The sequence below is a fragment of the Pinus tabuliformis genome, chromosome 2_2 (assembly GCF_031772625.1).
Source record: "Pinus tabuliformis cultivar Carrire ecotype Pingquan chromosome 2_2, CPIR1, whole genome shotgun sequence".
Lineage (NCBI taxonomy): Eukaryota > Viridiplantae > Streptophyta > Pinopsida > Pinales > Pinaceae > Pinus > Pinus tabuliformis.
In genome coordinates, this window is record NC_142300.1 from 1,203,850,464 (window position 1) to 1,203,865,208 (window position 14,745).

The window sequence follows — 14,745 nt, forward strand, 5'->3', positions numbered from 1 at the left end:
CCTTGAATGTCTCTTTGGTTGCATGCCCTTTTTCTTGACTTTGACACCTTAGCTCTGATACCATGTTGAGAAATCTAAGGCATTAGCATTAGGTGATTTCTCTTCCATTAGTAATTGCTTGTGAATGTCATGTACTTCTTTAGATTAGAATCTTCTTGTTCTTAGATTATTAGTGTTCTTCTTCATCAAACAATAACTATTGCATGAACATAAATAGACAAGAGACACAAAATGTTGGCTATGAGCCAGGGCCAAAATCTCTTGCTCTTTGAGAGGAAAAACCTGCACAAATTCTTGTTATAGAGATTCCAATTGACGAATACCAACACCAAGACCCTTGACCTATTAGCCACTCCAAGAACAAGACATAAGTTCTCTTGACAATCACCATTCTTCTTGACTCCTCTTCCACTTTGACCTGTGAGACCTCCGTGTTGTCATATTACTGAGACCTTTCTTCTATGATGGCATAGGTATAGCACCAAGACCCTTACAGAGATTCCACCGAGATTGTGGCACTATGGTGAGACTTCATCACTGTCTATACTGCAAACTTGTCACTTCTTTATTGTGATCCGAATTACAATGCTCCTAGACTTCACACCTCATTGTAGCCTCTTCTTCGAACTGTGTTTCTCTGTTTAGGGCACCGAAACTTCTCCAAAACAGCCATCAGAATCTCAAGGATGATCAAAACTTCTCATTGTCCCTATCTACTCGAAATCACAAAGGGACATATTCGAGCTTCATTCTGCCACTGTCCACAGAGACATCCAAAATTCTTAAGTATCTGAACTGTAATCCTTCATTAGGCCACTTGAGATCTGAACTTGCCTTTGTTACTGTCACCCAAAAAACTCAAAGAAAGATATCCAAAAATCTGTCTATGTGGAATAGGACGAGGTGCTTGTTTATAGTAGTCAACCCATATATATTAGCTGACATGATCTAGTGAAGTGTTGTGTCCTCGAATTAGGTGAGCTGACATGATTTCTTGAGGCCGACTTGTAGAGGGAACTTGTGCTTGTCTTTGGAGGGCTACATAGACAATCTAATAGACTCATATACATTTGTTATATCCTCGAGAAGGGTCCTTCATACATGACATTGAATCTTTTGACTTTAATGACAAATCCTAAGGCTGTCAATGGGAGCCATCTAAATAAAATCTCTTGCTCACGAAACCCATGAAGCAAGCATCACAAAAATAATTTTATTTTCTTCTTTTCTTCATTTACAAAAATCATAATTACAAGTCATTATTAAGACCGAACCTAGTTACACTTTTCGATAGAGCAGAGAAGCTAATGGTTGTATAGTGTGGTACATCTTGAGCAAAGGAAGACACTCGAGTATTTAAATGACACTCAAGTTGATCATTGGTCAAACCAACTTGACTGTAACAAACTTGACCATCTGCTTGGTTTAGAGGGGTGGTTTGGCACTGAATCAACCGAGTCAAACCATGACTTAGTAGGTTTGGTACCAAACTCGCCCTACCTAGTGAAGTGTGTACTACACCCACCAATATGCAAAATTCAATCCATCTTTAAAAAGGGTTGACGAAAAACATTGGTGACTAATGATAATTTCTGAATTTAGGCTTCTGTGGTTCATATTTTTTCAAGAAAGTATTTTCGGTAAGACCACATTCAAAAGATTTTCGTCTATGCGTTGCAAACCCTCGATTGTGATTCATCATCAGGACTGAGATGGAGATTCTGATCAAGGCATGCAAATAAATATCGTAGAGAGGAAAGAAAAATTCAAATTTCAAATGGTTAAAACCCAATGGTAATTTAATATCAATATTTGTTAAATTTCTATAATGTCTAATAACTTGTTAATTATTAAATAAGAATATTTTAATTAAGAAACAATTTTAAAAGGAGAAAATATTGCAAGAAAAAAAGAAAGGATCAAAAATAAAAATTAGGAACCAAGAAAAGTCAAACAAGGAACATCATCATAAATGTGTAAAAATAAAATAATACAAAAATTAACAAAGGACGATAAAAAATTGAAAATTCAATCAAAGAAATGAAAGAGTAATAATTAAGGAAAATTAATCATAAAATTTATTATAGAGAAAAAGGAAAAAAAAGTCAAATTAGAAGACAACTATATATATATATATATATATATATATATATATATATATATATATATATATATATTAAAAATTATTAATAAAGGATAAAAGAAGAATGAAATAAAAGTAATGATCAAAAATATAAAAATCCAAGAAAAGAGAACAAAAAATTAAGAGGGAAAAGAATAACGCTTATTAAATAACTCAAAGCCAAAAAAAACTTCACTTAAATGCTAGGAGAAAATGAGTCTATAAAAATGAAAAATCCTATATAACTAAAACACCAAACGAGAATAATGTTAGAGCCAAAAATTAAATATTAGAAGGAACAACATAGAGAATGCTAATTATAGGGGGTTTAACTTATTCAAATAATTATAGAATCCAAGAAAATGAAGGAGAATTTAAATTAAGAGGATAAGAGAAACAAATGGAACGAAACAAACAAGAAGGCTAAAGAAAAAAAAAACTAATCAAAAAAGGAGAAGAAAAGAAAAATCAAGAAGATGGGAATGAAGACCCTTAAGAAGAAAGGGTAGGGATTCAACAACTACTAATTTTACACCCGTCGTCTCTTTTTAACGTACTGAATCTTTTTTCAATCTCAATAGCTTCCTGTTGTCGTTGCGACAATTACCCTCCAAAATTTTTGCCCAAGTCAATTTTGGAGCCTACATGAACCGTCATTCCAAGTCCCCTAGTGTCATCATGTTGTTTGATTTGTTATTTGTGTGTTTTTTCCTAGTGTCACATCCTCCTAAGTCAATGTTTCCAAAGTGTCATCACCTAACCCTTAAAAGCGCTTAGGTTATCTAGTCCATGGTGAGGTGGACTCGTGACTTACCTCGACTTAGAAACTAGCCTTTACACCATGCACACTCGAAAAGCACATAAAAAGCAAACAAAATCAAGAAAAACACTCTTTAAGGAGAAAGCGCACTTCAAGTTGTGGACATGCACTTGAGTTGCTTACACTCTTTCAGGTTGAAGAAGTGTGCCCTCCTTGAATGGACTCCATGCTGAGCAAGTGCGCCCTTCTTGAGCACACTCCTTCGTGCTGAAGACATGTGCTCTTCCTAGATGCATGCATGAGCCTCTTTGTTGCATGTGGGTGCACTCCTAGAAAATAGGAGCCCACTTAACTTCCCTTAACTAATCCTTTCACTTGTCGACAAGTGGTGATCATGCATGAAACATTTTTGCATGTAAACTCTTTTAAATTAACCTAGTTAATCATTCATTTGCATAATCATTCTCATCTAGGTTGGGCGCATAGCTGTGGATCAAGAAACTCTTCATCAACCCACATTACAAGTAAGTTTTGCATGTCAAATCTATTCATTGTCTTTCACGATTTCGCTGTTGATCTTGCTTTTCTTGTTGACGTTTCTTTGTTTTTGCAGTTTATTTACTGGTGTTTCTGTTCAATCTTTGATTTTGCAAGTGTTAATTTGTTGTCACATGTAGAGACTCTGCACATTCCTCAACCTTTCACATTCCACCATGATTGCGACAGGATCCATATAAGCTTGCAGATCCTTCTTCTTCTCATTCCTATCATGAAATCTTGTTGTCAAACTTGTTCTTGAGCTTTCCTTAGGCAGAGTGCACTTTTGGAACTCGAAGCCCAATCAACCTTGAAAATTGCGCCCAGAATGACCAAGTTTCCTTCTTGAGCACACTCTTTCGTCAGGAAGAATTGCGCCCTCCCTTGAGCACATGAATGCACCTTGAAGACTCGAATGATTTTCTTTCGTCCCTTCGGCATGCGCCAATGCACCCTCCTTTCCTTTGAGCTTATGAGAACACCTTGCAGGACTTAAGGATTGAAGACATGTTCCTTCGTCCCTTCGGAGTGTGTCAGTCCACCCTCTCTATCTCCTTGAGTGCGTGAGTGCACTGTGAAGGCCTAAAGGCCCGACAACTCACCCCTTTGACCCTTCGGAGTGTGCCTGTGCACCCTTGATGGTTTCCTTCCCTTGCTTGAGCGCATTGCAAAGCCCGAATGACCCTCGACCTTCCTTCATGCTTTGAAAGTGCGCCTTCCTAGTTTGCATGATTATTTTCTTGTACATGCAAGTGAGTTTGTACTGTCGTTTATATATTTTCATGATCAGTTACATTTGATGGCTCTTTGTACATGATTTACGAGATATTGCTGCATAGTTAGGTTGCATAAATCTAATCTTGTCATTATGAGTGTGCTGCCACAAATAGGTGTTTGAGCTACAAGTATTGTCACCCTTTCATCATCTGTTGGAGCCATGCCTCCCTGTAAAGTGGCCTCCAAAGAAGTCTCAGAAGCAATCGTTGAGGAACCTATTGAAGTTACCAAGCCAACCATTCTCATTTATGCATACACACATTGCTTCATTGATTTGTCTACTGAGGTCACATTCTTGGAAATACTGCGGGGGGGGAGGGGGGGTGCTGGGGATGAATCAGTGTTCCTTAACAATTAGCACTTTTAAATCTTTTCAGAGCATTAGTTAATATTCAATTATTATTAATGTTTATGCAGTAATAATAGTAAATAAAAGAACACAGTAGACACAAGAATTTTAGGTGGAAAACCCCCTTTGGGTCAAAAATCACTTGAACACTTTTCTAATAAATTCTTTAATCTTCAGCCCCAACTGAAATGAAAGCAACAACTTCCAATAATTCTAGAAAAGGATCCTTCTCCAGCTCCCACTCGGAGGACACCCCAACGCCCTGGTTTCTTCAGTAGTGAACTGAGTGGATGCCCCAACATCCTAGACCAATCTACCACCCTGAAGTATTCACAAGCTGTAACTTGTAGGCGACTTCATGCACCAGCCTAGCACCTCCCTGCCACCCTACAATCATTGAAATGAGACGAGTGTGGATTCTCGTACCAGGGAAAACAATCCACGATATAATATGATTTACAATGATTTTGACCGAACACCCAATCACACACTGACCTGCAACCCAACCATGACATCATCCCAATAGAGACTCCTATACCTCCCAATAATGCCTTTTCGACTCTAGGCAGATTGACTCTTTTACAATAATGACTCTTCCAATGATGACACTTTTGTTGTTGACTTGTTGTAGCAGTAGACAAAGACTCCCACTCATGATATAGGCTTGGACACAATGCAAGACTATATCCAAAACTGACCTAAAGATATATACAATAAAAACTAATGACAGACCCTAGACTTGTGATGGACCAAGTTCTAAGTAAAACAACAGAGACCATTCTATCAACTATGACAAGACAAGTAACATGAACTTACAACATCATATAGATTTAGCAGACTTGGTGTAGCATCAAGAATATGTAGCATCAAATGTGTAGTATCAAGAATAGGACATCTGAAATGTGGTTATCAAAACTAACTGTGACATATAGAGACATAGAGATATAACTGAGACCCTGCATGTCCTTACGTTCTCCTGCAAAAACATATGTCAAAGATGATACTCATATTTCAAATGTAAACAATAATCATACATACCCTGCTGTAGGAGACTTACCCTTCATTGTTGATGTGTGGTCCTTACTGTAGTGATCTTTGAATGCATGCTTTTTCTTGCCTTCTAGGAGCTCAATATTGAATGTGTTGTATCTATGTAATTTCGGATCTCCAGGGTCTGAAATTTGGTCCTGTGGAGACCTCTGAGTCCTCTTTCCAACCCCACAGGTCTGATCAAGATTAGATTCTTTGAGTTATGCCTAATCTCCCATGATGCCCTGATTATAGATTGGTTTAGTAGAGCGACCGTCGACCTTGAAAACACTACTCAACAAACTACAGTCCGTCCGCTTTCTATGACTATTTACTAAATTTGAATCCAATGCTTAGAGAGAAAGTCATGGCGATTTTCCCAATGTCACCTGTTTGACATGGAATTCAGGAGCCTACAAAAACCCCAAATTCCTCAGATCATATCTCCAAAAATATAGCAAACCAAGATCTGAAATTCGGTCACGAGGTTCATCAAGATTTCGGCTCAAATGGTTTTTAATTTCAGCTTCTGAAGCTTCGCAGAAAAAAATTTATAGCGAAAATTCCATGATGACCTGTTTAAAACCACAAAATACCTACTAGAGGAGGATATGAAGGTCATTATTTATATGAATGTCTTGAGTTTGGGTCAAAGCTATCTCAACGGAGTTCAGCATGGCACACATACATTACAAATGAACTCCATGAGGAAGCAAATGATTTATCAATTTGATGAGCATTTGTAATTTTGTCCCATTATTAGTTTTGTCTTATACAACCACCGTCTCATATGTAATTTTTATTATGTAATAAATGGTATGTAATGAAGTCCAAGGGACACGTGGAATGTGAATAGTCACATATGGAATGTAATAAGTCATGAATGGAATATAAACAATCATAGGAGTTGAAGAGTCATGAGGAAGCTCAAAGGTCATTGTTATTTGTTATTAATAGATCCTCACAACTCTGGCTAAGGGCGTGGATTCTTGGAATCTTGCCTTGGTTTCTCTTTTAGTGCATAGGAGATAGATTATTCTTTGGAGAAGCAAGTTGTGGCTTCAAGTTCCACTATTGTATATAGTGTTTCATCCATGTAATAATGTACTTAGGATCTTTCACTCTTAATCAAATGCTCTATGAGTCGACACTTCTTCATACATGTATTGTAGATATAGTAAGACTATTCTTGTTATATTTATGATATATTTTGTTTTAATTAGATACTAAGTGAATGAACTAGTTCGTTGCTTAGCTATAGTTGTTATTGAATGAGTGTCGTTATGCTTTAATGATTGTTGTTTATTATGTGGACTAATCTATTGGTAAACAACAAGTCTTTCTCTTCCTTCTTGGGTCCCCCTTTAGGATAGTACTACTATTTTTCTAATGGAGGCTTGTTTTCCTTTTACCAGTCGTGGATGTTCCCTCGTGCACCTTACATTAGGTGTCTCACAAAGCTCACATACTTGTTGTCCCAAAGAGGGGTTGCATTATCTTGTGCGTAATCATAACCAAGGCATATCTTTGAAACCTTTCCAATGGTGGCTGGACCATATGACCAGATGGGACTCCTACACCAAATAGTGTGAGGTCTAATTGGGACTTCGAATCAGGAAGATCCCCTTACAATGTTGGCGACATCAAACACCATCAAGACCTTAAACTTTCGGTAATGGAAGTGATCAATCTTTGCAATGACCTTGGCTTCTTCTAGACATATATGGTGTTTCGTTTTTTTCCACATGTTATGCCAAAGTTGAGGAACGAGTTCTACAATGTTTGATGTCTATTGCATGCTCATGAATCCTTTGATTAATGGAGCAGCAAGTTTCTCCAATGTAGGAGGTCCCACAGGAACATGTGATCATATAAACACATTTAATACCTTTAGGGTCCACCGAGTCTTTGGCGGATTTTAGGGAACTTTGAATAGTGTTTAGGGGCCTAAAGGTGGAATTGGTTTTGTGCTTCTTCAGGATTCGAGTAATCCTGTCGGTGGTCATTTGGATAAAGGAAAGATGAACACCAAAAATCAAATCTAAGGGATCTTTCTTTTTCCTAGAGCGAAGGCTCGCTTTGGTTAATTCTATGAGACCTTGGTGCTTATTGTAGCCATTCTCTTTGAAACCTTTGAGGAGATGGGTTTTCTCATTATCTAAGTGACTTTCGTAAGAAACCCTTAAAGCATGAGTAGCAAGAGTGTTGAGAACTTCCAGTGTTTTAGTAGGATAATGATGGGAGTTGGCATGAAGATATTGCTATATGCGAGTCTTCTTATGCAAGAATTGGCAAGAGAATAAGCCATCATCTTTCTTAGAGATAAGGACATCAAGGAAAGACAAGCTACCATTAACTTCTTGCTCCAATGTAAATTTAATGGAGCTCGATTGATTGTTAAGATGTTGAAAAAATAAATCCAACTTATCCCACCCATTAATGATAATGATAATGTTAAACTCCACATTTCTTTTATCTTTTCCTTTTTATGTCAAATTTTACGTAAAATTTTAATATTACTATTAGTTGTTTCAGGATGTTTGAGAGTGGTTCCAACCTCATCTAACTTCGTATGGAGAAAGTAGAATTTTGTAGCCCATTCAAAAATCAGTAGACTTAACAATTTTTAGGAATTTAGAATCAGTAGGATTGCAACATTTTTAATGGATTCTATCACACATGAGGGTATGGGATTGGCATTTAGTCAAGAGCACCAAGCCATTTATGTACCTTGATGTTGGTGATATTGATTGTTGAAATCCTCTATGATGGCCTTAACAAAAACGTACCTTCACTCAAACCAAAATCATTGATTAGGCATGTTAAGCTTTTTATACCATATTATAAGGCTTAGATTAGGTATTTTCATCAAAATATGGTGGTTTTCATAAATGTCCCTAGAGGATTGAGGTAGAAGCAAAGGCTAGACAGGAGACAAAGTATGATACTAATGATATGGACCCCAGTATAAACAATGTTGGAACATTGCTTGTCATGTGTCTTATTTAGTCATAATTCTTTCTTTTAAAGTTGATGTTTGTAGCTCTGATAGGTACTTCTGCACAAGTTTAAGTGTCAAGACATGTAGAAGTTGTTGAAATTATTTTTTTTAGTAAATTCATTTTAATTAGAAGAATTATCAAAGTGATTAATCTTTCTCGTTGATTAGAACTTAATTTGATCTGTCAATCTCATTGAGATATTAGGGTTTTGAAGACATACTCATCACCAGTTAATTGATTCGATCAATATTTGAAGATTGTAAAAGCAAGGCTATGTGAAGGGGAAAGACACACTAAGTAATTGAGACACAAAGGAGAATTGGTCAAGGAGATCTCAATTGCTTGAGTTGATAAAGGAATTTCATCTAGGACGACGAGAGAAATCCACAACAAAAGAATGAGCCCCATGCAAGTCGTACAACAAATCTACAACAACAATGCACAAGCAGCTAGATGTAGGAGGTTGTACATAGGTGAGGAGGGCCCCAAACTGCGTGAGAGTAGCAAAGCAAGTCATACATGTTGTGGGAAGACCAGGAAGGCTACACGAGTTACAACCAAGCCATTCACTACATGTGTCGCATGGGTTGAGCAACTAACAGGTTGGGGTGTTTCAAGAGTTTCTGGTGGGTTGTACAAGTGGCCAATGAACTTCAAAATATTCGCTATAGCTTGTAATTTTTTTCTGACCCATTTTCCTAACCCATTTTCCTAGTAGAGTGCTCTTGTAAGATTTGATATTATTTTTAATGATGAGCTTATTTGAAGTGCAAAACAGATTTTTCTATATGTCGTATGAATTGTTTCATTTTCTTTTGCTATAATTTTTTATTTAGTGAATTAAAGATCTTAGTGTGAACATTTTTTTCTATGAGTTGTATTATATTTAATTTTCAGCATAAATAATTTGTCAAGTTCTGAGGTTAGACAATTTAACACTATCAAGGTTGTCAAGCCATGAACCCCCATACGTCGATTACTCCACCTCCACCGCTCATGGCTTGGAGACAATTGGAATCATTTAATTACATGTGTGCAATGAAGTTGTTAGTCGATAATAAGGCCAAGCATTTTAGGCACACTTTGGTTATTATTATGTTTCACCCTACGTAGGAAAATCATCTTACTTGGAGTGGTTGCACTACAACATTATTAAGAATGGAGGCCTTGAATTACTCATGGTATGGAGTGTCTAGAGACTCTGCAATCAACTTGGACCTCTTACCGTGGAGCTTAGTCCAGGTGAGTAGCCTTGTGTTCCTTTGGATTTTCCACTATTTCCATCTTTTTATTTGCAACTTTGGAAGGTTCTATGACCTCCTTGACAACCTCTTCCCTTGCTTTTTCCTCCAAGTCTACAAATGTTCATCTTTTGTTTCCTCTCTCCACTTCAACAACTCTCCTTCAAATACTTGTCTTTGATCTTTTGGTGTATCCTCTTCCTGTCCATTTTTAGTTTCTATTAAGTATTGTTTGTTGTCAACTCCTCTCTATCCTGGCATTTTCTTCCTTTGACTCTCTCATATCCTATTCCTTGTGTTTTATAATGCCTTGCTAAGGACACTCACTTTGGTTGAGATTGCAATAAGCGTGGGTTACCTCGAACTTGAACCTAGGCCAATGTGGAGGCCTATGCTAGCCGCTATTGGGAGTTTACCACTTGCTCTACTCAAGAAAAGATAGATGTTGTAGAATGAGAGGCATGGCTTGAAAACATGGATTTCTATTAGACAAAGGTGGAGGAGAATGTTGCGCAGTGGGTTCCTGACTTAGGCAACACCTACCCCAGGCAAATGTAATACATGAAAACAATGGATTTGTATTGGTAGATAAAAACCATAATGGGAAAAGTTTTGGTTGAAAGAAATGAAGCAGTAGGAAATATTTTTTGCACTAATGCCTTGCAACAATAGGTCAACGAGTTGGATAACAAAGTTCCAATGTTAGTTATGAAATTGGCCAACTTGGACTTCCACAACAACAAAGATGATGATCGGGCTCCAGCTCCCACACAACTGGACACTCCTTATGGTTAACTAAGGTCTTGTTTATAATGTTTTTGTTACTTAGGAGAATTTACAAGCAAGATAGCCTTGCAACTAGATACTATTCTATGGTAAATGCAAACTCAAGTACAACTTGTAATGCTTCGTTTTCATTCAGCGATGCAAACATAGTCCAACTTACCAAAAAAATGCTTTCAAAGTTTTAATATATTTTTGGAATCATCGTTTGAAATCTTTAAAATTTATTTTTTTTCATTAAAATTTAAGTATTCTATGTATATTTTAGTAAACTAAGTCATTGAAATTAGATTGGTTTGAGTCAATCTAAGTCCCAGTTGGCCCTCAACCAACTCTAATTTTCAATCTATGTCTAACTTTTAAAACATTGGTTAAACTTGTCACATATAAAATTAATAGGGAAAGAAGTATGCATTAAGAGATAAATTGGTTTCATTGTGTCAAGAGGCGCTCTATAGCCCAGTATGTAGGAGATGTTGTAGTGAAGTGTAAATAATAATAATAAATAATGGCAGTTTAATTAAAAATAATAATAATAAGTAAAAAGTAATAAAAGTGTTAGGGAGATGTTGTCCCATAATGTTACATTTAAAAATAATAAAATAATACTTGCATTAACAAATTGAAAAATAGTAATAACAAAAAAATCTTTCGATGTCTATCATAAATAAAATTCTTCAATTTCACCTTAATTTTACATAGAGTAATTAAAGTAAAAAAATTTAATTTCGTCAATGCTTTCTACTTTTTAGTACAAAGGAGATGTGTAATTCCTTCCCTACTCAATATGGATTTGACACGAGGCATTTAAAAATAATTTTGATATTATAGTCCAATATGAAAGAGATGTGTAATTTATTCAATTCTTGATATGGAGTTGATATGCGGCATTTAGAAAATATTAATAACAAAAAAAGAATTCATTGTGGGTTATAAATAAAATATTTCAATATCCCTGTTAAGTGAAATTTTTCAATATATATATTTTTGAGAAAGATTATAATATGCACGTTAAGTAAAATATTTCAATCTCATATATATATATATATAGAGAGAGAGAGAGAGGTGTAATTTATTTTGTGTTCAGTTGACATGTGGTATTTAAAATCATATATTATTAACAAAAATATATTTTAGTGTTAGTCATAAATAAAATCTTTCAATGTTCATATTAAGTAACATAAGTTTATATCAGGTTTATATAAAGAAAGATAAATTACTTGAAATTAAAAAAAATCGTATATTTTTTCCTTCCATTGTGAGGGAGATGTCTAATTTATTCTGTTCTTGATATGGAGTTGATATGTGGTATTTAGAAAATATTAATAACAAAAGAAATTTCATTGTGAGCTATAAATGAAATATTTCAATATGCGTGTTAAGTGAAATATTTATTCTTCTTGTTTTTAATTGTAACTGAAAATTTTAGTATTAGAAATCTCCATACGCCGTGCAGCAATACCTCATCTGTACTTCAAAGAGCATAATGAGCCATAGAAATAGACCACAATAGCCGAAATCGGGAATGTTGTTCTCTATACAGTTCAGAATTATCTAGTGGTCTATAAGTATAAAGCTTCTAGTAACATCCTTAAAAAACAAAATTTACATTTTATTAGGTACCAATCTATTTTCTGTGTTCTGCTGCTGATAAGTATTTATTATTCTCTTGGCCATTCTCCTCTTCTACTGTTATGTTGAGGTTGGGGACCTCAGAGGAACCTCCACGTAGCTCACTGATCACTCTACTTGTTTTCATATTTCGGAAGGACTCTTGTGCTTTTGTGGATGATGATATTGCAGTTCTTTAAGAAATCAAACATTTATTTTTACTGTTATTAACCACCAAGTCTGCTTTTGCTAATCGAACTCTATGATTGGCCAACAAGTCAGTGTTTGTGTTGTTATGTCTTAGAATATCAAAGGCTTCATATTGTTCAAATTTATGAAGCAAACTTCTCATTCTTGCAAGGACAGTCTTCAATTTCAAATTATCAGGGAGGAGAATTTTTTTTAAATAAGAGATGAGGAGATAAGAGTCTCCTATTATAGTTAACTTGGTGACTTTCAATGATAGTGCTTGGAGTAGGGCTTGATAAAGGATATAGGTTTCTGCTTGATTGCTTGAGGCTGAATCCAAACCCCAAGAGTAAGAAATTTATTTTTTTCCTATGGGGTAATATATTATGTACCCCTGCCCATGTTTTGCACTTTAAAAGAGATTTCCACCTCAAGAGATTTGATCCCTCTGGTTTCTTGATAGATCTGGGTTAGCATCGATCTATGTTGGTTTTATTGAGTGAAAGTGTTGGTGATTGAGTGAAGAGTCAAACTACCATAGTAAAGATAAGGCTTATATCTATGTCTTTAGCTGTACACATGAAAGAATAACCACTGTGATGGCTTCAGAAATAATAAAGATTCGAACTTGAATCCGAGAATTCTGCACCTAAAATATTCCAACTGGATGAGAAAAACAAAAATTATAATTTTTTTTAAATGAAGGAAAAGCAAAGTGGATTTGCTATCTGATGTAGCTACCTGTGGAAGTTTGAATGCATTGGAAAAAATGCAGTCAATAGATTAATAGGCAGAAGCCTGTTACAGAAGTTTTTAGATCTGAAGTCTAGTTTGTGGTCTGTACTCTATGTCCATTGTGGTGTACAATTTCATCTTTAATAGTCACTTTTTTTTTGTATTTTTTTAGTCATAAAAAACCTATCTGCAATAAGCTAGTTAGGTACAAGCTAACCCCACATTCTATGGACTTGATATAAATTGTTAGCCTCTCATGAAAGAGCTTGCCGAGATGGAGAAGATCAACTCTCAACTTTCAGCTGCTATTGAAGAAGTCACACGTGAGCATCGTGAAAAGGCAGAGGTAATTCCATTGGCATGTAATTAGTATATATTATTTGTAAGAATACATTATTTTCAATTGGTAACTGATGTTTCAAATTATTTACGATAGATGGACCTGGTTTTCATGTTCTGCAGATTGTAAAACATCATCCACATGAAGTGGGGCGAGAGAGACAAGTCTTTGTGGACTTCTTCTGCAATCCTGATCGCCTTAGAAACCAAGTTAGAGAGTTGACTGCAAGAGTTAAAGCACTGCAAGCCTAGATGTATTGGGTATGCTATATTGTCATTCACGTTTTGTTTCAATTCAATACCAGTTAGAGGAATTTTGTATTGTTTCTAAATTTACACCATGAACATTTAACTAGTGATGTTACCCTAGTTTGTCACATCTAATATTTTGTTTGGTTCCAGGTGCATTATTTTGCCATCATAAATGACTTACTGTAATCTATTTAGTTTTGCTGTGCTAAGATACCGACTTTTATGTTTCCAATCGGGAAGCTCCTTTCTTCTGTATAGGAAGTTATGTTCTCATTTGTATTATTCAATTTGGTCTTATATTTGAGGAGGGAGTGTTTCTACTGTGCTCAACCTTGATAAAGATTGCACGTTGTAAATTAGATGGTGTTCTTTTGTGATTTGAGGCAATATTGGATATTTCTTCAGGCGATTTGTTTCAATTTTAATTCTCTATCAAGGAGGGCATACCATTTTGTTGGAGAGGAGTGGATAGTGTTTTATAAGATAATTCAGAATGTATGTAAATATGTAATATACTTCAGATCGTCAAATGCAGAAATTCATAAAACTTTCTACGTTTTGTCAAATAAATGTCATCATAGGTGGCTTTGTGAGGCAGTATGTTTTTTAACTTGTTCAATTTGGTTTTGTGCCAAGGAAGGACGGTGCTTCTATTGTGCTCAATCTTAATAAAGATTTCAGGTGGTAAATTATATTGTTTTCTTTTGTGATTTGGGGGCAGTATTGGATATCTCTTAAAAGGAGTTTCAAATTTAATTATTTTGAGAAGGGCATTCCTACATTTTGTCGGATGGGAGTGTAGCATTTTTAAGATAATTCGTTACATTGATGCAAATATGTAATATACTTCAGATCCTCTAACGCAGAAATCCATAAAGCTTTTTACGTCTTGTCAATTAAATGTCATCACTGGTGGCTTTGTGAGAGTATATTTTTGTACAGTGTACTTGCTTTGCAATGTATGGTGCTTCGGATATGTTTATGGGATAACATTATGATTTTTCCTTTTTTTAAAAGGC

At 35.5% G+C, this 14,745-nt stretch overlaps 1 protein-coding gene across 2 annotated transcripts in view; it reads left to right on the forward strand.

Moving 5' to 3' along the window:
- LOC149197816 (AUGMIN subunit 3-like) overlaps window positions 1–14,418 on the forward strand; it is a 332,310-nt gene extending 317,892 nt beyond the window's left edge. For both annotated transcript variants that reach the window (XM_089405979.1, XM_089405977.1), the window contains exons 17-19: window positions 13,386–13,481; window positions 13,598–13,735; window positions 13,877–14,418. In XM_089405979.1, the coding sequence (XP_089262105.1) occupies window positions 13,386–13,481; window positions 13,598–13,726 (225 nt within the window). In that variant the 3' untranslated portion in view covers window positions 13,727–13,735; window positions 13,877–14,418. The remainder of the gene's footprint in view (window positions 1–13,385; window positions 13,482–13,597; window positions 13,736–13,876) is intronic.
- Window positions 14,419–14,745: the final 327 nt, after the last annotated feature.